We start from the raw sequence: 25,953 nt of genomic DNA, 5'->3' as shown, positions 1-25,953 counted from the left end.
TTTATTTAGCTTCAACACTACATTTTGGTATAGGCCACCTCACAAGCTAAGCAAAGAATTTAACTGACAATATTTTACTAATGCCTTGGACAGTACTTAGAGCCTCTTTAGCCTGCCAGTAGAGTTACCGGCAGTTGTAAGAATCTGACACAGCCTCAACAGCTGAATCTGCAGGTTCAAAAGAGAAAGCCAGGCTTTTCATGTATCACGAGATGTGATAAGCAAAAGCACAGTTGTGCAACACAGTTTAGCCACAGTTACCAGATCTTGATCTACATAAAACTCTTTTGTACCACAAAATGCACTATAAGTTACACCAACCTTCTGTTTGTCCAGTATCTTCATAGCATAATACTGTTCTGTGGCTTTATGTTTCACCATCATTACTCTCCCGAATGATCCTGTTCCAAGGGTTTTTTGCCTCTCAAAATCATCTAGGCCAGCAGTATTCTACATGTACAAGGATATAATGACATTATTTAATACCCAAAGACAATTTTATCTGTATGAACTGAATTATTTATGAAAAATAATGAGTAAAATTACATTTACCAAAGACAACAATAGCCAACTATACTGTTGTTACAATTTCATGCCTGTCAAGTTTTAATAAGAGATTTTACATTGCACTCATTAAACCAGAAAAAGGCTTAACTGAATTGTATCAACGTTTCTGTAATTTGTCCATACAGATGACACATGCTTAGTAAGAAATGCAGTAAACAGATCACAAATTTAACATGCAGATAAATAACCCCCTCAGACTTCACAAACAAGAATTTTGGAACATTCAAAATACCCCAAGCTCTAGAGACACTCCTACTTTAGGGCTGTCTGGAGAGTGTATCACCGAATAAGTTTTCAAAGACATTCAGTACCACAGCATTCCAAATGCTGCTTTAAAAACAATGACCCTTTCCCCAAAACCCAAACCAAGTTCAACTTTTCAGAGACGTCTCTCTAACAAGCTCCTTAACCTGCCCCAAGCCCTATGCAGTAGACTTAATGACCTCAATTCCCCTTAATATCATAGAGGAAATTATTAACAGCGTAGATGACAGATGTGCCAATGCTTATTGTTATAAAAAGCCAGTTAAACCATGCCAGTAGAATATGAGTCTTGTCATGCTGATGGTGAACATCATTCTCCGTAAGAGAAAGCTGTTGTTCAGTATGAGCATTTCATCGACTCAAACCTGGAGAAGGCCCAAGAGTCTTTGCTGATGAACTTCAATAACAAAACTGACATTAAAATTGGAAACTCCTTTAAAAATTGCATTAAAAAATATTTCTGTTTTCTGCACCACTCATTACAGGCTGATAACACATCACATTATACAAAAATGCAAGAGAAAATTACTGAATGCTTAAATGATGGATACCTGAGGGGGGCTTTCCCATTTTCTTAAAAAGTCTTCTTTGGCTTTGGCTAGGAACTCTTTCACTGAAAGCAGACCAAAAAAGTACAATTTAGTTAGTGTAATTTGTCATGAATGCAATGGAGATGCTTTGTTAGCAAAATAGGCAAACTTCATTATCAACTTATTTCTTCAGCTTGTAATAACATTATTTTCTCCATGTATGAAAGCAAGCACCAATGCCTCTAGAGCTTTTACAGTATCTCCAGGTGGTCTCTAAGCTTTCTGGAGTAACTACATCATTCTACAGAAATTCTACACCGGCTCTATTATCTCACAATACTGTATACGCAAGCAGGCTTTAAGGTGATGCAAAATGTTCTTAATTTGGCTGGGAAAAAACCCACAAACACCTGACATTTATAACAGCCATTCCACAGACTTTTAATCAATTTTTGTTAAATAAAAGTTACATTTTCTTTCAGCTGCTTAAGCGGAATGCCAATCTCATAGCTTTTTCCCCTCATCACCTTCATTTAAAGGCTGTTTGCAAGCTCAACAAATGGACAGCATTACTGCAAGCAAAGACAAAGCACAGGCCTACACTGACACTGCACATTAGGCATGCCCACAGTCAGAGAATAAGAGTTTTTAATATAGATTTTCCATTGAAATTGAAGGAATGCGTAAAATTCCGGATGGCTATTTAAAATGTGCACCAACACATTTTGTTTAGATCATCTTTCAGCTGTTCTATTTTTTTTTAATACCAATTCTCAGGCAGATCAAGGCAGATTATTTAAGGCACCATCATAAACAAGAGGTGTTTTAGACATTGCTGAGGTTCTGAAAGAGTCACAGAATCAAGAAGAAAATATCCTACTGTTTTTGTGTTCTCTGAATTATTTCACATAATGGAGCATTAATAACAGTGGATTTTCTGCACTGTGATGCTCTGCCACAAGCAACTTCTAAAAATACTGAGCAGTGTGCCAAGATTTTTTGGTTAACATCTAGAAATATATGTTTTAGCAACTGTAATTTACCTTCCAATGGTCATAAAAAAATAGGTTTACGGGGTTGTAAACAATCTGATTCTGCCAAATCAGAACTTTTTTGTGCTTTGCAAAGAATACTGGAGTCTACACAGAGACTTCTCTTAAAATTCTCTTCTAGTACTGGTGGAGTTACAGCAGCAGTAAAAGCAAGGGCAGCCCTGGAGAAGGCTTGTCAGTAATTGTTCTGTGTTCCTTTTTAACTCCCTCTCAAATGCGCTATGGGACTCAGCTACCACAAAATGCCCAAGGGAGGTTTATGGCTCCCACAGTCACTGGCTCTGATGGAGGAGCAAGTAACTGAGATTGCAGAAAAAATATCAAAAGTTCTGCCAGACCTCAAGGTCCAAAGAGTGTTTAAAGCATGAGATCCACTCACAATGAGATCACAAGCAATATCAGAGAGGAAGAACATATTTATTACCCTAAATGTATGGCTAGGCAGAGTAAGAAAAACATAGTTTGTATTGAAGGAATTATTTTAAATTGGTATTGAAAACATAGTTTCTATCAAAGGACCTATTTTAAACTGGTATTAAAACTCACTGAGAGTTAAAAATATTTCAGTGGGTAGTCAGTAAAAATGCTTGACATATTTATCCTGTGTGGGGAAAAAATATTTCCATTGTTTTTAAATTATGGGGGTTACTCATGTAATGACTTCTAATGATCCTGATTTGAGAAAAGCACAGGATTTCCTGTGGCATGAAATAATTTCTCAACACAAAAAAGGGAAGCTAACAGTGTCCAGATTCATGCCTGATGAGCCTTCTTCCATTCACAAGAACAGAGATGACTTGGTAAAATGATGACTAGCGATAAAGTTTTAAAACTTCAACTTATATCAAAATAGCATGAACATTATTTTCTCTTAATGACAAGAAAAAAAACCCCAAAGATGATCATTAAGATCACCAAAAAGCCAAGCCTTCGAACTCAAGTGGCTGTAGCTTAGAAATGAACATTAACTTTTATACTATATAGCACAGCCAAACCATGAGATAACTGGTCTCTTTTTATGCTATTACAGTACGTATCTTAAATATTCCTCACGCTATCTCCATTGCTCACATAAATATTTTAAGTTTCCATGTATTTTGCACTGAAATATAATTTACTCTGTATTTATGAAAACAATGACATTTACATATAGTCATCTTTCTGTTCTGCTTCTGGAATAAAGAATGGTGTCCATGAAAAAATGCGATGCAGCTGGAAATATTCAAATTGTGGAAGCATGAGAAAAATCTTTCATTTCTAGAATATCAATAAGCCACAAGCTCTCCTTCAAATGAACTTCTACCTTATTTAACTTTATTTTATTAGACATCATAGCAGCCTTCCAGACCTCACAGCAGCCTTCCAGTATCTGAAGGGGGCCTATAGGGATGCTGGGGAGGGACTCTTCATTAGGGACTGTAGTGACAGGACAAGGGGTAACGGGTTCAAACTTAAACAGGGGAAGTTTAGATTGGATACAAGGAGGAAATTCTTTCCTGTTAGGGTGGTGAGGCACTGGAATGGGTTGCCCAGGGAGGCTGTGAATGCTTCATCCCTGGCAGTGTTCAAGGCCAGGTTGGATGAGGCCTTGGGTGACATGGTTTAGTGTGAGGTGTCCCTGCCCATTGCAGGGAGGTTGGAACTAGATGATCTTAAGGTCCTTTCCAACCCTAACTGTTTTATGATTCTATGATTTTCACCCTTTCTTCTTGGAAAGCAGCACTGAACACATTTTCAAAATAAAGCTATATACCTGTCACTCATCTATCTTTTAAAAATGATTTTGTATTCTGTGGTGTGTTTTATTAGAATTACATTTCCTTCCTAATGAGGAAATGGGTCGAACTATGCCTGTTCTCATTTTCAGAGGTCACCTGGGCTCCTACACCACAATATCATTTGGTATGTGATTTCAAATGGAATTTAAGCAACCAAAGTGCATACACTTCAGTCACTTCTGAAAATAAGACTTACAATTTGGAACAGGATAGGTAGTTTTGAAAAGTCTCTCTCCATCACAAACCATTAATTCTTGCTACAGGAAGACACATTCCATTTCTACTTTTCAAGCACAGAATCAAAATTTACACCAACTGGATAGTAGTGGCCATTGGTATTACTGTGATGATTCAAACGAACAGGTTTATTAGATGACGGCTTAGAAGATTTCCTCAAGTGCACATTTTTAGCCACCTTATATTGTGACAATGTGACTCGTTTGCTTTGCTTGTCTTTCAACTATTCCTAGCATCTATGACTTTGGGCACTAATGAAGGAATGAGCATACCAAAAGTCTCTATAGGTTCCACAAGGGTTTGCAGGAACATTCACCCACACAGATGAGATGATGAAGAGAGGAAAGAAAGAGAAGGAAAAAAGAAAAAAAAATTATGCATTTCCACAATAAACACATAGAAAACACAAATACATTCCACCCGTTCCCCTCCCCACTCAAGAACGGACCCTTTAACAAACCAACCCTTTCCCACACAGACAAAATGACTCATGCTAAATCACAGAATGTTTGAGCAAAGAAAAGAGGAAAAAAACAAACCCAGAGGCAGCTAAATTCAGTATGAAAAAAAGATGATGCATCACAGAAATAAGCACAGCTTATAAAACTTCAACAGATCAAGTTGGCATCTTTAATCATTAATCTATTCCAGGACACACATCCAAGGAACTGTTGCTAACAAAAGTGTATCTATCTTCATCGCAGCATGCTGGATCACAATAAAACCTGTAACCGGGTGATCTTCCCACTACTTAGCACTTTGTTCCAGAAGACAGCATGTGTGAATTGCATGGCATGTGGTGCATAGCACAGAAATGGCAAGCAGTCTCAAAAAAAAAAAAAAAATAAATTCACAATCAAATTTCAGTCCTTCTACCCAACAGCAGCAAAACCCCTCAGAAAGTCTCAACCGCACAGCCCAAGCTGCTGTGTGCAAACTGGAACACATATGGAAATCCTGTATGGTCACCATACGATGAAATGATTTAATTTTGTAAGACTGTCAAAATAGAAAAAGAACTCAGGAAAGAGATGTTGACAGAAAGGTTCCCATAAACACTGAAAAGCAAGGATCACACTTATACAGTTGAGCACAGTAAAGACGAGGGTGCAAAGAGTACAGCAAAGATCAGCCAAACAGACCCTATTCAGACTGGTTTCACTGGTACAGCACAAGCTGGAGCAAAGGAGGCTGAAACTAAAGGAAGAAAAGCTCTTGCTTTACATGAGTAGTAGCACTGGTGAGGGTGACAGCAGCGCTCAAAACAACTGGACATGTGTGAGAGACTGAACTGAAATCAAACTCCATTGTCCCAAACATTGGTATGAGAAGCTGAAATGAGACTCAAAGGTCCAATGCCCAAGAGATGGGTGTGAGGAGCTGAAATGGGACTCCACTGTCCACGGTCTGAGAGACGGGTAGGAGTAACTGAGATAAGACTCCCCTGTCCATTATCATAAGGGTTGGTGCAAGGAATTGCTGCCCATTATCTTGAGGACTGCTACAGATATGTGCAGTTGAAGACCTGGCTGCAAGAGCAGTGAAGCTGGATGCTGGTGATTCACCAGCTATGTGCAGTACATGGCATTAAGCAAAGAGGTACCCCCCCCAAATATAACAGACGGGAAAAAGGTAATCGCCGTGTTGGACATCCTCCACCAATGACGAATACGGACCCTGGACGACTCCCACGACTACAGATGATGACTACGGACCCTCAGGACGTCGCTGGATGCACAGTGGTGACTATCTCTCTGCACTCTTGAAGGTTTGCTTAATTTCTATCCTTTTTTTCCAATCTGTCCTATCGCTTTTTTAGAGTAATTAATAAATAAACTGATCGATTATGGTGCTCAACCTCACTTGCATCTTAATTTAACTCTGGGGATCATGAACAAAGTATTTCAGACACTGGGGTTTTCCCCAGCTGGACCTTGACGATGTGTCAGGAAGCACAGCAGCTGGAACTGGAGAGAATGCACCAGTGGTCCAGAGATTGAGTAAGCACAAACACACAGCACAAACCTAGCTCTTTGTGCCCAGCAAGAACAACTGTTGGTAGAAGCAGCAAGTTTTGTGCAATGCAAACACCTGAAGCATATAGTACGAATATGGGGAGATTCACAAAAAGGTTGTCAGAAACAGAGGGCTCACAAATGAAAGACTTCAAGCAGTTTTGTAACTTCTGCCTGCTTCAGTTCAAACCCTGGTCAGAAGAAATGCTACAGATGCACACAGAGCTGGACAAGATATAAGCTATCCCCCTCATTCAAAAGGTGGAGTGGGACTTTGCCTGCAGAGAGCTGTACTCAGAACCAAGGCAATACGGTGATAAGCAGGAAACCTGCTGTAAGAGATCTGTAAGGGAAGTGTAACTCAAGATCCAAAGGTTCCTAGGTAATACCAGCATACAAAGAAGCATTAAAAAAACACCAAACAACCAAACCCAAACCAAAGCAAAACTCCCCTGAACCCACACAAACCCCCAAAAGCAGATTGTTATCTAACAGTATAGTCACACAACACACAGTATTTTTGCTTGGCTTATTGATTAATGTTTGTATGAAAAGTTAGCAAGCTTATAATAAAGAACTGTTAACAAAGGGTATGAGTACCATCAAGAGTACTCTGCCTAAAACATGGTTTCAAAGCAAGTGAATTCAAGGAAAGCTCCTGAAAAACAATAAAATATTAAAGGGGTTAAGACCTCTCAGTTGCAGGGATGAAATGACAGCAGAGGGGAAGGGGTCACAGATGGAGCAGTCCTGAAGAGTTACCTTGAATTACTGTGCCTTTTTCCACCTCCCACGTGCACTGTAGTTGTTATTCTCAAGCACCTATCCCACAGGAGCCAGCAAGCCAGATTTTTTTTTTTTGGGGGGGAGGGATTGGGGGAAAGTATCTGGATAGGATTCAATAGGATTCATGGCAAGAAAGCAAGAACTAAACTGATTAAGACTAAACATTGGGCGCCACTACAAACCCCCATCTGCTGTGTTAAATGCCAATTTCTACTTGGTATTTAAAATGCCCTTTATCAAAATACAATTCAATTTCTGTTCCAAAATTGTAATATAATCACTTGAAGTTAGAATTAAATGAGTTATTTAATTAAACCTCCAAATTCCATGTAATGGAAAAATGAATATATATGAAGAGATTCTGGTAAATATAGACGTATATTTCATTTTTAGACAACCAGCATTTATAGCCTTAAACATTATGGAGATGTATATAGATGCCTTAGTGCATCCTGCGGTTATGGTACCATATTTCAGAAGGAAGTCAGAAGAATGATTCAAGTTAAGTCTCCCTCTTACAGGATTAACTGGTCACCTTAAATTTCTTTAGATTTCTCTTTATTAGCAGTAGTAGTATCACAAGACTCAGAAAAAGATTTCTCTACCCTGGCAAGTGTTTGAAAATGAACACAACAAAGTGTTAAATATTATTATACACTCAGAGGAAGTAGTGTGAGCACCAGTTAACATTTTAATAGCTGGTGAAGGGAAGGGAAACACTTCAAAACACAAACTAAAATGGTATCATTAAACAGACTGTCAACAAGTACAAAAGGCTTTGCTTCTCACAATATAAAAACAATAGGGAAAAAAAGTCCAATGTGATATAAGCCTGGTAGAGGGCAAGTCAATCTTGCTTTAGCACTGCAGTGAGACACACATACCAGCTCTCTTGTGAAAAACTGACCAGCTATGGTTTTGTCTTGTATCACTTGTTTCTGCTCTAAGAGTTGCAAAGTCACTAAGCCTAGGTTAATAAACTCTGCATCAATTTAATCTCTCATTTATCAAGTTTTTCACTTTGAGAGCAGGGTTTTGACCTTGTATTTCTTTTAAATGCTAACTATGATAAAAAGAGGGGATGCAGAACAAACTAACTTGCCAGCTTCAATGGCTAAGACCTTTTCCTTCAGTTCACAACAAAACAAAACCCCCAAACCAAAACCATATGGTGCAGTTCTGGAGGAGCCCATTTGCTGGAATACAAAATATGAATGACCATATAAGAATTATTAACTGCATCCAAATTTGCATCTAAATGGAAGTGCTAATAACCTAACTGCATGCTTACAGCATGCATACAACACTTCTATGGAATCCTGGGAAGGACTGGTAGGAAACAGAGATCAGAAGGGCATGGAAAAACCACGGAGTAAGTTGGGGGAGCAAAAGGATAAACAGTAAAGTAAGACCAATTACAGTTGCAGTGCCCAAAGACTGAAAGAGAGCCAGTGGAACCCAATTTGGCGGGGTGAGGCTGTGGGGAACATGCAGGAATCAATTTCCAATGTGCAACAATTAGGAAATACAAATTGTATTTTTTCATTACAACTCGCAATTTGGAACACAGGCAAAATCCTTCTTTAACCCTACCCACGTTTTTTAAGTTTTGAGCTAGACTGTATTTTGCCAGTTCTATAAAAACAAATTTACAACAACTAGGTGCTCTATAAAGAACCCAGCTTTTCATCCTTCCCCCTTCCCTCCCCTCCTTAATTTTTGTTTTCAGTGCTACAAGACTGTAATTTTAAGCTGTAAATTAAAGCTGAAGTCCTAATGTTCACCTCTCCTCTTGGTTTGGCTGGCTGGCAAGAGCCTGTAAAAGAAATGTGACAGATTTAAACAAACCAAAACAGGTTTTCACTACCAGAGATACCGTTGTTAAATTCTGAGGGGTAGACACTCTACTGCACACAACTACTGCAGTCAGACTGACTTTCTTCTTCCTTCTTCTGTTTTTAGAGAGAATAAGATCAATTTTGTTTCCAATCCAATTTTCAGTCTTTTCTCCTTATTTTTTTTCCTTAAATCATAAAGTACAGGTCCAAACATAGGGACTGAACGTGGCTAATGCTGAAAGTATAGCATGACAGAGAACACCCTGGCAGACAGGACCAAACCCAACTAACTCAGTGTGAATCCCTGAAATCTTGCTTAAACTCCCCCAAACTTATGTAAATCAGTAAATTTATTCAGTCACGAACATATCAAATCTTGTACTAGCTCTGCTCAGCAGAGTTGTACATGTGTGTATGTCCTGATTCAATCATTTTCCACCATAAAAAATACAGATGAGACAAAACCTCTGCTTTCTTAATCTAGACCCAATTAAAGAAAGTGGCTCCTCCCTCAAAAACCACACAGATAAATGCCAAAAAAATGGAAATAACCAACCAAAGCCTATGAAGTGGTAAACACTCCACCCCTGGCAGTGTTCAAGACCAGGCTGGACAGAGCTTTTGGGTGACATGGTCTAGGATGAGGCATCTCTGAAAATGGCAGGGAGGTTGGAACTAGATGATCTTAAGGTCCTTTCCAACACAAACCGTTCTATAATTCTATGAACCACGCTGGGATTTATTATTCAAATGCTAAATTATTGATTATATGCAAGATGTCCTCAATGCAGACTAGCAGAATAGCTTCATCTAAACATCCAAGCACAGGACATGACCTAAAGTCTCTTGCATATTCCTGGTGGGAAAGAGGTATTCCATCTCTGGGTATTTTGCTCCCTCAGGACTCATTCTTAACCAAGCTTTCTTTTCAAATTAAAGCATTATTAGCAACCTTTTACTGATTGACTAGAGGCAATTTTTTGTTCCAGTTCTCTGAACTAGTAGAACTGGCATCCATGTTAAAACTAAGCTTTGGAAAGGAGTTTCTCTCATTCCTTCTTCCTGCTCTTAAAGAGTTCATTGAAAGGAATTATTCCAGACTGCTGGAGACAACAGATCTGTAAATCTGCTTCCTCTCTTGCAACAATCCACACACTTAGAGGCTTAAAAGTGCAAGAAATAGCGGTTTGATTGTTAAACCACAGTTCAGTGTTCGGTATGGGCAGGTATAAATACAAAGTACCCCAGTCCCATCCTCCCACAGCCACTCGCTCCTGCCACTCTATCATGACCTTCCTTGAAAGAGCAAAAGCATCCTTGTGGCTGACTGCCAAGACAGGTCAGGGAATTAGGCCAGATTAAAAAGTAATGGACAGAAGGCAGGGCAGGCCATGGGAAGCTAATTTTAATCCAGAGCAACTCGCAGTTCCTTCCATTACATGAAAGCTTCTCCTGGGGTGAGGGAAGGGAAACGTGGGGTGGAAACAGGTAAATATGTGGGGCAGGAGAACCGCTCATTTTCTGAAGGAGTACCAGTTTGTGCTAGTGTAAGGTGACCATGAAGTGTGGCAGTGCCTACTGAACAGGCTTCTGACAAATAATTCTGATTTTAAATTATTAATTTTCAACTATTAGATAAGTTAATGCTATTAACCTAAAATTTCAAATTAATAAATCATAAGTTTAATACAGTTACTTTCAACGCAGTACTTAACACTCCCTACATATAAAATTAGTTCATACAGAAAAGGTTATGTGAAGAAATCTTAACACATAGAATTCTCCATTATCAGACATTGATGTGCTTTGTGAGCAATAAGAAATTAAGTTTCACCTGTGCAGTACCACCTACTGCAGTTATAGCTAAACTTTACCCACTGTAATCTAAAATGCTGCAACTACCACCAGACCTATAGTGTAAAAAGACCACCTTTGTTGTGTGAAATGTAACAGGTATTACTTTACAAAGAAAATAGAAAACTTGGCGAGAATTGTGAAAATTCAAACACCTCATGTTTCTACAGCGCATATATTTCCATGGTTACCGTGTGCAAAAAAAAATCCCCAATACATTTTAAGAATGAGTTCCAAGAACAAGATTTTCTAAGGTACTACTATAAAATATCTTGTAAACATATCACATCCTTGAGTAAAGGTTCTTAGCAAATTCTAGTAGTTAAACACTAATATACATAATAATCAAATTTTCCTCTTACCATCAAGATTACATACCAAGCCCAACATTTATGGCACCTCCTGCAGTTTTCCTCCAGGTAAGCCATCCATCCCTCCACGCTGTTTAAGATCCTAACTGGCTAGCACCAACTTTCCTCTCCATCTTCCTGCTCCACCTTCCCTCTTTGTAAAAGTTCAGTGACTAAAATGGATAACATATTACTGGGCAGCTATCACTGGAAGTATGTTTTATAGTTAGATTATTAGAAACTGAAAGCAGGTAGTTGATCTGATCCGCATATTGATTAATAAATCCCCTGAAGCAGGGAATGCCTCTCATAATACTAGATATACACTCATGGACAAATACCCTTTTCTTTAGAAGCAATCCAAGTTTTACTGAACTCTTTTCTTCCTTATACTCCAAACTAAACAACTGTAAGGGCTGTTGACTGCATGGATGCATTTTACAAGTGACTTTTGTCCTGCTTTTTGTTTTTTCAAGTATTTCATACAAGGCATCAAAATACTTGTAGATACTCCAGTCTTGGTTCACCTGCACTCATGTCTAAGTCTGCTTCCCACAAAAGCTACCTTGTCCCAGGTCTCACAATAACAAAACGACACATTTTCATACACATGCACTGGGATCACTAGGACACATCTTCACAGCTGTCAGGGTAAATCAGCAAAACAGCTCTTCATCTCATTGCAAGATGTGAGCTTCTGACACATCGCCATATCTCCTGCAGAACGGGCTTTCCATGTTTACAGGAAAGGGCTGCCTGCAGTAACTAGCCAAGCAGAAGTTCATTTATAACCTTAAACAGCAGAGAGGGTGACTTCCTGAATAAGGAAGTCTTATATAAACAAACACACTTCACAATTCAACATACTGAGTGAACAACAAATTTGTTTGCCTCAGGATTAGGGCAAGCAATAAGTAGGTGAGAGTGTTTACTATCCATTCTGATAAGGAATGGGACTTTAGAGAGAAACTGGTTAAAGTCAGCGCTAATTTGTATAAAAGGCAGGCATGAAACTTGCCGAGAACTGAGCTGCAAATCCTGACAAAAAAAAAAACCAAAACCCAAACCCTAAGCCGCATGAATGAAATGTTATTCAAGTTACAAAACAGCCCATAGGAACCTCAATAATTAAAGCTGAGAAACTCCTGTTGTGAACTTTGGCCTGCAACAGCAATACCAGCAGCAACTCAAGAAACCAGCAACAAATAATTATCTAAACAATTTGAGATGCAAACTGAAAACAAAGGAAAGATGAAAATTATTCTTGTAACAAAATATCCATCAGAACTGTAACAACTGGGACTAAAGTAAGTCACAATTCAAGAAAGACAAAACTGAAACACACCAAACACCCTTTCCTTTAGAAGAAACCTTTGTTTTATTAAACTAATTGTTTGCTCAGACCCTAAACCAAGAACCCTGAGGGACTATTCACTGTATGAATGCAATTTAAGAACTCCCTCAACACAACTCTTGTGTCGCCTTTTCTTTCTTCCAAAATTTTGTACAAAAATCAGAACAAAGCATGAACCCAGATCAACACCAAAGAAATTATTCTAGTTCCACTGTCAGAGGCAAACGTGTAACATCGGGGAATTTTTGAAAGGAAGAATCCATCAGTCCCATAAGTCGCATGTATGAAGATATGGCACCTGGAAATTCCATGGCATCCTTCCATTTTCTGCAGTCTTTTCAGCAGTAGAAATAATTAGTTGCTACTTCTTGTCTTTCTCCCATAAAGGATGTTCCCAATGCAAGTAACTATGCATGCTACGTCCCTTTACCCTCACTCCTGAACCACTCCTATTCTCCAGTGCAGACAAAGCTGGACAATAATTCAGCAGTCTGTCAGCATTGCTCACCCTCTTTCCTCATACTTACCATTTGTCTCCACACACATTTGGTAAGTACTGTAGTATGAGCATAAATGTCTATACCAACAATTACCTCTACCTACAGTATTTGAAAGTACTGGCCCAACCACATACTTGGTGATACTTGGGATCATTAAGCCTATTCCTAGTGAAACAGAAGATCTATCAGAGTAGCACCTTTCAGAACTAGGAGCTGGGGCTATGGAAGTTACAGTTTTATCTGTTCAAGAACGTTCTGCCGTTCAAAACAAAGCCCCAAAACCAAAGAAACAGAAGAAGGGTTTTTCAAGTCTTTTCAGAAAAACAATCATATAAAGTGAAGCTCTCTGGGATGGGGGTGCAAAGAGGGGAGAAGTAAACCAATTGTACCTGCAATTGAACAAAATCTTGGCAGTCTCTCACAAGAGAAGGATCTGATTTTATTCACTGATGGGGCAAAGCGACACTGCTGCAGTGAAGACCACAACAAAAGTGCACTGAAAAGCAGAAGTTGTTTACATGGGGAAAGGTCTACAGCGAAGACAATCTAATCCTCACTTGACAAAGAAAGATTTTGTCACCTTCCCCTTGTCAAAATTAGACTTCTCATTTATAGACCTTTTTGACTAGGAGTTGACTCTTCGTAGAAGCTGCAGCTATTTATTTCTATTTCTAATGGAACTGGGAGCCTGGATGTCAAGATGAATGAAATCTACAGATGCAAATTGCAGAATAAAGCCCCAGGGAAAAAAAACCCAAACCCAACCCCACCACCTCCTAGGAAAAATAAAAATCAATCAATAAAACACCTTTAACCTCTTTTTCACCTCATTCATAAAGAATTTTTTCCCTTAAGATGACTCAATCACACCAGCATACCCCACCCCACCCCCAATACCCCAACACCCAAACAGAAAAATTCAAAATTCATAGAGCCGATTTCCACAAACCTTAATTCCTGAGGAAGCTACAACCTAACAGTAAGAGAAACAGAGAAAAGGGCGATGGAAAACCCAGCCTGGTAACTGGCGAAAAGCAGAGACTTTCTGACCCAGTGAGAGACTTCTCCACCAATGGACAAAGGCGGTAGCGTGCTGTAGAGAAGCACAGCAAGGCTGCAGGTTTCAGCCTCACTTCCAGAGAGGCTGTGCAGGGGCAGATGTCGGTGGGGAGGTCTGGCTGCTGTGTACACCAGCTCCCCACCGGTATCCTGCCTGCCAGCATCCCCACAGCGCTGCAGGGAGCACACAGCGGAAGCCAGGCCACCTCCTTCAGGGACAGACTGCGTTAAGGTTTACTTAAACAGCCGCAGCACTGCAACCTAAATCTCCATAAGGTACATACAAAGTTCTGAAACCTCGTTTTGTAACTGTACCAGTTCCGGTATCTGTCTGCTGTACTTTGTACACCAAGGAAACAACAGCCACACATTCTAATTGCAGAGAAGATGACCTCAACACATTTGTATGATGTAAATATATGTATAAGCTATATATATATATAAGATATTAGATAAGGCAGTGGGATGGCTCCTCCCACTCTTTTATCTCATGCCGTGTACTAAAGTGAAACCTTTGTAAAAATGGTCCTTTAAATTCACAGAATAAAGCAAAACCACACAAACACACAAACCCCACATACAGGATTAACCATTTATTCTTTTCAAGCAATCTCTAACCATCTCAAGTCATCTTCCAAAGCTCCAGACTATCTGATTGAAACAAAACAAGCAGCATTTCAGGAAAAAAAACATATTAGGGCTTTCTGCAAACAATTTCAATTGACAGCTGTTTCCAAGGAAATAAATGTGCAGAGTTCATATATTTAGATACAACTTTCAATAATATTCCAAGAAAGAATATAGTACTTCGTAATTCCATTAAAATCAAAGTACCTTGTAATAAGTAGTCACAATGGCTTTAGAAAGCAAATACCTGCCTGTAAGTTTACGAGATCTATTATAGTATTTCATTTCAAATGAGAATCCCCTCCCCTACTTCCATGAATGACCTCAACTATTCTGCTATCCCATCATTTAGAAAGAATAAAAACCATAGAAGAATAGGCTGGTTCAGACGAAAACCAGTGAATGCCAATTTAGAATTTTTAGGTGACAATTATAATAATTTCAGAAGGCATCTCTGATTTGTATCAATTCACATAAAATAATTATGAGTGGCATAGAAAAATCAAGTGATCCGATATGTGTATCATTCAATTATTAAATTTTCCAAGTCAGACTGCGCCTTAATGATTTGTAACAGTTATTTCTAAAAGAAATATTTAAAATAAAATTTCAAATACTAAGTACCAGTTATGCAAAGCAAAATATTTAATAAAAACTGCAATACTTTACGACTAATCATTTTTAACAGAAACCCACAGTGAGCCGATTACAAAAACAAAGAGATCAGTAGTCGATGCAGCTATGCAGACAAGAAAGAAAAACCTAGTAGATTTTTCCCGACTGTGAAGATTGAACAAAAATATCACAATAAAGGGAACAGAAAAGACTTACCATTCATGTTGAAAAGCCAGCTTTCAGAAACATATTGCTCCTAATATTAATCCAACGGCTGAATGAAGTATTTTAATCTCTACCAAATCAGTGCTCCAATATCTAAACACACTTATACTGTAACTGGAAAGAGAGAGCACACAGAATCCAGAGAGCTGCTCTTTCTTGTAAGCTCCTTGCGATGCAAAAAAAACTATGAAGCACAAGATACCAGGAGTAAACCAAAATCAATATTCAGGACACAGGGATTTAGTTTTGCTCATTAAACTACTACTGTTCTGACCAGCGCTACCTATTCATGTCTAAAGCAACGCAAAATGGCAGGGGGAAAAAAAGCATGCAAACACCAGGAGGTTTTAAGATGTTCTCAATTATATCAAGCACTGGTTGTTTCCATGGCAACCTTAGACCAGAATTATCTGTTGACTTGTACCCAAGTAGCAGTTATTCTAAAGCTTGAATCAATTCACACAATATACTCTGTACATTATTTCATCTTTCACATATATTTTTCTCTACACACGCACATACAGATAGTAATTATTAATCTAAATCTCTGTAAGTCATTCCATGGTATTGAGAAGTATACTGATAGTATTTTGAATCGGTTCAAGACCAAATAATATTCCTTTGACTATTCATCACTATTCATCAGTTGCAATTTAGAGACTATGAAGATGACAGAAAGACACACTAATGGTGACTCTCCTGACCATCTGAATTATGCTAGTTGATAGTGTTCTCTTATTATGCAGATTTGCAAAATATCTGTATCAGTTAAAGATATTCACACTGATCTTACTGTCTTTACATTCAAAACCAAGCAGCCTCATTCTCCTTTCCTTTCCAATCTCAATCTTTGAGACTGAAAGAGCAAAAAGCAACTAAGAAAACAGAACAAAATCAAAATGTAGGTTCCATACAGTTGTAAGTAGTTACAGTCAAGATGTCTAAACTAAGAACAAAACACACCCTTCCGATGACTACCATCACAGCCCTTTCATCCTTTGGCTGTGCAGCACAACTGACCTGGTTACCAGTTCAGGCTGTACAATTACACATGTGCTCAGTCAGCTTTTTAAAACAGATTCCAAAGCCCGCAGTGCCTGACCCACCTCTGCCCCACTGGATTCTGAGGATTTACACAACACATTAATTTCAAGCATCAAGCAAGAATCCAAAGCACATTAGAAAAACTATGTTTTACATACCAAAATAAAGAAGCAAAGACATTCTATTTCAAAACCAATCACTGAAAAAACCCTAAGACCATAGACCACATGACAAATTACTCAAACCCACAACAGCAGACAACTCAAACAAAAAGTTCATCCAGCAAGCAGCAGCTCCTTCCCCTTCACCAAACCCACAGCTTCATCAGTAACTGCTTGTAGAAGGATATACATAAAACTGGACCTGTTACAGTACCTCATTACACCAGAACAGATAAATACATTCATTTCCTTTTCAAATGGACTCTATCTGAAACCTAAAGGAGCAAAATTCTGAGAAGTCACTTTCCAAACTTTTTTCAGGTACTAAAACCAGCGCTTCTGCCTCAAGTTTAAAGAGTAAATCATGCTGTCTGCTATGTAGCTTCACCCAAGACCTTACACGGGTATTTCTAAGTTGCTGTGATATGAGCCTAATGATTGAGAATATTCAAATATCCTTGCAAGTCAAACACCAGTATGTTCCTAACCAATGCTTCTTCATTGAACTTTCTGCAAAATTAATCTACTCCTTACCTTCTCTTTCACTCCTTCACCTACAGTGGTAGTGAAATGAGAATCTTGAAACACAGACTCAGTCCATGTGCACCTGCAGTATTTTATCATTTTTAAAAAATAATTACAAATTGAGAATAAAGGTTCAGGATACAGATTATGAATTTCACCCCAAAACTAAAGCTACATAATTAACCACCATTCAGCTACAAGCTCAGTAACTTTGGCTCAGAAAAACTGCATGTAACCACTGTGCTTAATTATGACTTAAAATAGCATTAGCCGAACAGCCATTTTCACCATGTTTATCATCAAGAGACACGACAGTCCATTTCCTCATCAAGCATGTCATACGAGGAACCCCGCCTTAACTAGAAGGGAAAAAAGTAGTAGAGACTTGTACACAAACAGATCACAATTTGTAAGTGTCAGCAGGTCAATACCATTTTTTTCTTCATGTTCTATTTTTTTTTTCAAATAACTATTTACATTAAAAAAGAAGAGCTTCTACATAAGCACAAGTATGCCTCTATTTTTACTAAGCTAAAAACATTTTGGAGAAGTGGAAGGTCAAAATTTATGCACTTCCATCATTTATCTTCCCAACAAAACTAGTCGATCCTCTCACCTCTCATTTGGGAGCCCTAGATTAAATCTATTTTAGGCCAATGCATTAACACCTTTTTGTTTCCATGTTTATTGCTTATCCTCTGAGAACAGATTCACTCCCTCCTCAAATAATATTTTAAATTGCAAGCAGGGAGATGTATAAAACCAGATTTTCTTCATGGCAATACTGTGATGCTAAGCATTTCCAATAAGGCGTATTTTCCACTGAAATAATTGTGCTATCTCAAATCCATCAATGAATCTGAAATCTGGAACAAAATTATCATCTATTACCATATTGTAACATTTTAAAATGAGTATTTAACCACAGAGACAATAATTGCTTTGCAAAATAATGTATGGCTTTAAAAGAAAAATATGAAAATCAAACGTCAATTTATTTAGATTGATATTTTTTGAAATCTCTCACTTATTACCCAAAATGCAATCATGAAAAGTTTTAATCCATCAAAATAATACTGGAGACTGTGAACTAATCAAGAAATTAAAGCTAATGATAGTCAGCACATTAAATTAGTAAATAATAGTTAAAACCAAACACAATTTAATGGTTTAATACTGGATAGAGTATACGTATAGATGTATATATGCCTTAAAACAAAATGATGAATGATAAGAAGTCCTGTAATTAGAAGTTTAATCTGTGCAGCAATGCCCGCCTATTACAGAGTTTAAACATTGCAATCTTTAATGAGTTTTCTATTTCTGCTGAACTAGCTGATTCAATTTGAAAACAAAGGAAGTAATTTAGAAGTAAATATCAGGGTGGGGGCTTGCCCAAACAAGTCAACTGTGCTTTATGAGAAAAGAAGGGACAAGGGATGAATTATTCTGCCAGCCACCAGTCCATGAGCCAGACCCCCGGCCCCTCTGCCAGATGTAATATGCTATTCTTCAAATTAACACCTTTAGGTAATGAATCATAAAACTGTCTCTGGAACGTAACACAGATCAGCGTTCATATTTGATTACAAACATGCAAGTTCTGCACTTCCTAGGCAAATGAAGAGCAAATATCTATAAACAACTCCCCTACTTACTTGATTTGTCCCATAGGACAGCAAGCTCAGAGCAATGTTGGCTCCCATTTTCCAGAGCCGCTCTCTGTTCATGTGCACCACTCTTTGAATGCCTATGGAAAAGGCGATTAGCAAAGCCTTCCAGCCTCTGCAGCGCTGTGGCCGTCCCTGTGCACTGGTTACAAGGTACCTCCTTCTGAGCTGCCATCTATACACACTAGCGACTTTTACAAAAGCAAAAGAGAAAATATCTAAAGGGAGCTGGACAACCCAGAGCCACTCAGAGCTATGCATGTGTCAAGCTTCCTGTGTGCAGTGTTTTCTAACCACTACTCTCTTCTACTTCCTATTAAGAAAAACTCCATACTGGTTTATACTGCTCAAAGTCTCTTTTTACGTCAATCAGAAAGTGGGTCTGTTTTGTTTTTAAATGTGTAATAATCGCTACAGCATGCGTTCTCACAGCTTTTTAATACTTCATATTTTATATTTAAATACACATTTTATGTTAAAATACTACAAAGGACTTGTTCAGAAGATCAAAAGGTAGATCTATTTTTTTTTAAATTTACCACAACCATGCATGAACAAAAGTGACTGTTCTGCAGTTCTTCCCGTTACTAAGATGGAGTACCACCATCATCACAGCAAACATAACCAGTTGTAATCTAATCATTAGTAATCATGTTTTCAACTAAACAACTTTCTAAGTAAGGAGTTTACTTGCACAAACTACTGAATAAGCTATCATTTTATTATGAGGGGAAGGGAGAAGTATTATTTTTTGCCTTTGAAAAAAATCAGACTGAAGAAGTTGAATTCTAACATTCATATAAATACAACTGCATTATACTTATCCAAATTGGATTCTGTTTACTCTAGGAATGAACCAAATGCTTTTAATTTTTTCAAGAATAAAGCACCAGAACAAGCAGCACAGGCAGATCCTTATCTAGCAGCATGCTCACTCTTCCAGCCTCAAAGGCTGCTGGAAGGAGAGTCACAAAGTCACGGTCACCAGCTCCTGACACTGCTTATGTAAAAGTTCTACATGCTGGTATTGTGTAAGAAAGTTTATCATTCAAAAGAAATTTGAGTATTTTCAACTGTACAGTAAGTCTATAAAGCATCATTTTTAATGGCCCAAACCATAGGGAAATAAACTGAAAGCTGTATTTAACATTAAATTATATTAATTTGCAAATTATGTAAATTTTGCATGCTTACAATGGGCAATACTAAATATTCATTTTGTGAAAATGGAAACACATACATTAGGCAGGTTTCCCAGTGTACCCTCTGCACATGTAAAATGCAGCTTCTTAAAAATTTAGGCTACTCTTAAGAAAGATTGAAATAACTTTCCGACAATCTGTCTCCCGTCTTACAGTCAACACGTGTTAAAGACATACCTCTCAATTTTTACCATCATACTTCTCACTGAATAGTTTTCAAATGTCAGCAGATATCCATCCTTGGACATTATATAACTATTTCATAACAGCTCTGTGCTTCAGAAAAAAACCCATGATGACAAACTGCCTGCGATAACGATAAAACAATAAAAATGCCGTTGGACAGACTTTACAGATTTGGCTACATTCCTCCTAACAGGCACTTCTTAACTTCCTGGTACCACCCTCTGTCAACACAACAGTTAAAATTTCTAAAGACTATACAAAAAGCACAGGAACGCCCTTTGCTTGCAGGCTCCAGATACCCTTGAAAACATATTTTCCTTCTACAGAACCTGTTCAAAAATTGGAACCAACTGTCCAAATGCTTACGATTTACACACCAGTTTGCAAATCTAGATGAGAACCTGCTATCTGTTTGGTGACCAGGCTGCTCTCCCCAGTCAGGGTCAGGTGCTGCAACCTTCCCTGGATGCCAGCCCATTACAAGTCCTTCTCCACCTTTCATTTTCCAGCTTCTCACCTGTTTTGTCGCAAGATCAATGCTGACTTCCATGACATCCCATCAGTTCGAGACTGCTGGAAGAAACAAGAGCTGGTGAAGACTACGGGGATCCGTTTGCCTTATCAGGGTTTACAAATAACCAGAGGGGATATGTTATGTGCCATATATAACCAAATATTTTATGGCAAAGTAATGCTATGCTGCCTGTCATACAGCAATATAAGATACACTTTGACAATAACAAGATACTTATTTCTCTGCCTGGTGAGCTTTCTGGCGCTGGAAGAGGCCCTCTGGTATTGTACAGCCTTGTTCCCCTGTAGCTCACTGCAAGTCCCTAGGCTTATGATTTTCTCTGACCTTCTCCAGTAAATAAACGCACCTGGCATGATGGTGTTCTCATCTTTTCTCTCTCCTCTGCTGTGGTTCTGAGCCTTTACACTACTGCCATCTTATCTTTCACACAAGTCTCCAATTAAACCATTTTGTTTCCCTGATGTGAAAGAGGGCAACTTACAAAATTCACAATGCTTCACATTAAGTAAGAGTCTGCCAACCCTCTACAGTCAATGTAGAGGTGTGGCAACAGAGAGCAACTCTGCCCACCAAAATTCAGAGCTCTGAATGCACCCAACTAACCTGGATGCTTGAGTTAGGTGCCAAAAATAGGAAGCAGAAACATCATTCTTGTGATCTCAGAGGATGGAAGTGGTTAAAGTGAAAACAGGTCATCAAAAAAACTATTGTTCAAAGATATCCAAAGAAAAAAAAGCTGTATTTAACATAATTTTACAAACTATTGGCAGTGAACACTCTATATGCAAAACATGAGAAGAAAGTACTGGTCATATTTTTACACAGATAGCAATACACCCTCCTAATGTAGATTTTTGGCATTGCCCAATGATAATACACAATACTACCAAGCTGACTTTCTGTGAGGCCCACATCTCTTCAAAAGAAGTCCATGGTTTTCAAAAGTGGAACCTTCTATTTCCTTCTAAATAATCTTTCATCTTATTAACAAGCTTCCACATCTGTGCAATGTTAATTTATCCACACTAAGTATCTTATGTCAAATATGAAGCACAGAATTCACAAGGTCTGACATAGTATTTTACCACCCAAAAGCTTATCAAAGGCAAAATTCTGTGTTCTGCTTGTCTTAGGATTTCCACTTGCTAGCCAGGTACTGCTTTTCCTTAGAACAGTTTGTGAATCTTTAAATACAATTAAATGCTTATACAGAGATGTGCAAGCACTCTTGAGGTCATCCTCCTCTTGGCTCTAAGCTGGAAGAACCTGAACCAGGTTTGATGTAAAGCTGTGCTGCGCTTGTGGTTAAGCTCTTACTCCCTCCCAGAAAAGCAAAAGCTGGCTGTACTCTAGCCAGACCATGAACATCCATATCCATATGTTCTACCCACCCAATGCTATAAAAGACAGATCAGGTATATGTCAACCTCTGTGCACAGGTATGAGCCATATAATATCAAGCCTGATCAGGATCACCCAGTCTCTATGGCCTAGGAAACCTTCCTGTTACAAAAAAAAAAAAAAAAAAAAAAAAAAGGCTTGCTTCAGGTCAGTTATTTAAAAAATAATTAATGTTTGAAGAAATTAAGACTAGTCAGTTGCCATCTACATCTCCTACTAGTTTCCACAGCTGGACTGTGCTGAAAATCCCCCTGGGCAGTTCAGAATGCTGGGGCTTGGTGCCGGCGCTGTGATACCCTTTGCCTGCAGAGCTCCATCTCTTCGAACGCACTCCCAAACACACTCTGCTCAAACCAGCTAGGCACACGATTTAAGGAAAGAGTTAACACAGAAAAATGTAAGAGAGAGTTTCTTCAATGTTTCTAACCAGTTTCTAAAATTCTCCTCTACAAGAGATAGCAAAGTTCCAACTTCTCCCTGCAGCCAAAGTCAACACTGAAATGTGAAGAATTTCCTCTAGGCAGAAATTTATTTTCACTAAATTCTAGCCACTACATCTTGGCAATACTTCAGAACACACTAAAAACCCCAGACCGTGGGTAAGAGATTCAGCTATGAATGCGAACACTGTATGTGTAAGTTACAGTATTTTGATATATAACAGTTCAGTAAAAATTTAAGGTAATCTTCCCAAAATTTATAAAAAAAAAAAAAAAAGGACTAACACTGCGGTCCTCTAACCTGATACAGGCAACAAAACCATTTATACTTTTCCTGATAGTGAACCCATAACCCTGTGCACATGTCCCAGTGGCTCATGCCCTGTGTGTGTCTCTCAAATGTAGGTAACAACATAGAGCACTATAACCCAGACACAGACTCTTTCAGCTTCTTGCTCAGGAAGAATCAGGACAATGTAGCTACATGAACAATTTATTTTAATCTCTGCTAGAACATAATTTCTCAATTCCTAAGAAGAAATTCTTCCCAACCAGTCAAGCCTTAAAAATTAAGGATTAAGAAAGAAAGCACCCTCCTTTTCTCAAAGAATTGAGATGGTTGAGTAACAGCATGATTTGTACACTCCTGCTTTAATTAAATACAGAAAAATGCACATATTATCATATTAAAATATGTAAAATGTTTCCCAAGTAAACTTACCATGGAATACCTGAATTTTAAAGAAGTACAAAATAGAAAAACATTAAAAATATAGCACACCTATATATACCTTTGAAATGAATTTACTTTATGCCTAGGATCTAATGCCATACCTCTCAGTTTCATACACAGAACTGAAATTTCCTCATGCTGTATCAAAACTGGGAGCATCCTCTCCCATGTTTAATGAAGGTTAACCATGAACACCTTGCAATCAAAAACATGTAGGAGTTTTAAACACAATTAACTTTATTCTTTGACAGGACCTTGGAAAATGGATCCATGACACAAAACAAATTTCAGACCACCCACAGCTAACTAAAATTTAGGTCTTAATTCCAAACCTTGAAATCCAGTATTTCCTGGTTACCTATGAAGCCAGTGTCTCCCTCTGCCTGTTTATGTGTGTTCTACTTCTCTTTAATGGCTAATTAAAATATTCTTTTTTTATCGTCTTATTTTAAATATTTAAAATAAATATTTCTCCTTTTCAGTGCTGGCCTCCACCCACAAGTTAAAAAAATACACACTGTGACATTTTCTACATATTCATTTTGTTTGTAATCTACGGAACAAATAACTTACAGAAACCTTATAAATGAATAATAAATTCATTTATTTGTCCTTTATTATTACATTAATTTATTTGTTCTTTATTATTATGAATAATAACTTTTTTCTAGAGGTTAAAGAAAGTTTATTTGCTTTAAAAATTAATGGCTTGATAAAGCACATCTCTTCCTTATGCATCAGTTATTTCAAGAATGGAAGTCCAGCTTTAGTATTTATTATTTATTACAAAAGGAGTGAGCAATCATTTGACACAAACTGTCAGTGACAATTCTTCCGCTTCTAAGAGCTTGAGGATGTTGCTGAATTTGGCAGGTCTCTGATATACCAATAAAATATTTCTAAGTTGAAAGATGCAGCCAACACAATTTAATAAGCAGTATTTTGTCTAATTTTAATTACAAAATATAAGCATTTATAAACATTCATAATAACATCTAAAATTTGTTAAATAAGATATACTAAAGAACCTAAAGCATTCTGTGCTATAAGCCTGAGGATATACAGATATTTTTCTAGTTATACAAATCTTGAGAGAAAAGGATATAAACCAAAATATATAGATAGCCATTTCATAACTAAAAAAAGAGAACATTTTCATCAGAAATTATGTACACACAATTCACTCCGAGTCTTGCCAGGCATGCATATTTCAGAAAGAATTATGGGTAGAAATAGAGGCAGAAAAAGGCTTCTTGAAAAAGCAGATGTATTTTGATTTTCACTCTACATCCAGAACTATACCACTAGCTTGTATTTCTTTTTAAACATACGGAAGGAAAAGCAGTATTTGTTAGTATCTCACAAATTTAATGGCTTTCCATTTTGAAACAAAAGATTTTTCAAAACGTTTATTAACAAAATAAACACAACCCGTAATTTCACTGTTTAATAAAACACAAGCAAGTATACCCTTGCAGTCTTAGTGCAGCTCTACATGAACATCTTTTTTCTACGAAGATTAACCCTTACTAGAGAGCCCCTCTGAGATCAGTGCTAAGGCTGGGACTGCAGCACTTCTATAAATAGGACAGCCAAGAGGAAGTTGTTGCTATGGAAATGCTGGTCATGTTTCTATTTTGATTCAGTAGAGCTCTACTGGCATCTACTGTACACAAGCTTAATTGCAGCAGATGTCTAATATTTTCATCTCTCATTAGGAAGCATAAATGAAGGATCACATGGTCCAACAGCACACCTTATTCTTTATCCATGATGATAAGAAAGGACTTAAAAAGTAACTGAGAACTTGGGGGAGGGTGGAGAAGGGAAGTCAAATTCAGCATCTGATTTTTCATATGCAAGTAAAATCTCTCAGTCTTTCCATCAGTTTTTCATGTTAAAATTTGACAAATTCATCCTCACAGATTCCATTTTCCACATACACTATAGCAGCAGATCAAGTTTCCTCATTTCTATCAACATGTTATCAATTATTTTGAAGTCAAATGTCCTTTAGTCACAGTCCCCCATCTAGCGTTAAGAAGGGGAAAGAGAACTCTTTCATTGCAAGCCAAATCTTCCACAAAACTCTCCAACTCCCCAAAGGAAACTGGATTTCTCTCCTTTCTAACACAGCTCCTTCCTCCTTGCTTTTTTAACAGCTTCCTTCAAGATGATGCGCTCACTGGTGCTTACGGTCTGGACTGACTGACATATTGCAAGAGAGAAGCTTGCAAAATGGGAATAAAAATTACACAATCATTCCATAATAAAACCAAGTTTAGTGAAGATCCATCCTGGAAACAGCTGCTTTCAGTAAGTACAAGAAACTTTCTGAAGGTACTTGTAGAAATCTGCTTGGTCCGTGCCCTTTCGGATCGTATGCTACTCAAATAACTCTGTAA

At 37.9% G+C, this 25,953-nt stretch overlaps 1 protein-coding gene across 4 annotated transcripts in view; it reads right to left on the bottom strand.

Annotated features, from left to right (window-relative positions):
- PRKACB (protein kinase cAMP-activated catalytic subunit beta) overlaps nt 1-25,953 on the bottom strand; it is a 72,687-nt gene that overhangs the window by 15,043 nt on the left and 31,691 nt on the right. Inside the window, exons 1-3 of one of the 4 annotated variants that reach the window (XM_057408330.1) lie at nt 19,040-19,318; nt 1,383-1,444; nt 322-450 (exon numbers count right to left, since the gene is read on the bottom strand). In XM_057408330.1, the coding sequence (XP_057264313.1) occupies nt 322-450; nt 1,383-1,444; nt 19,040-19,226 (378 nt within the window). In that variant the 5' untranslated portion in view covers nt 19,227-19,318. Of the gene's footprint in view, nt 1-321; nt 451-1,382; nt 1,445-4,700; nt 4,756-15,642; nt 16,075-19,039; nt 19,319-25,953 lie in introns of those variants that run through there. The other 3 variants (XM_057408333.1, XM_057408332.1, XM_057408331.1) reach the window with 3 other exon arrangements.

This window comes from Pezoporus wallicus, unplaced genomic scaffold (genome assembly GCF_028554395.1).
Source record: "Pezoporus wallicus isolate ANWC-B61680 ecotype Strahan unplaced genomic scaffold, APGP_CSIRO_Pwel_v1 contig_4238, whole genome shotgun sequence".
Classification (NCBI taxonomy): Eukaryota; Metazoa; Chordata; class Aves; order Psittaciformes; family Psittacidae; genus Pezoporus; species Pezoporus wallicus.
The sequence above is the reverse complement of the archived record's forward strand: the minus strand, read 5'-3'. Positions and strand labels throughout refer to the sequence as shown.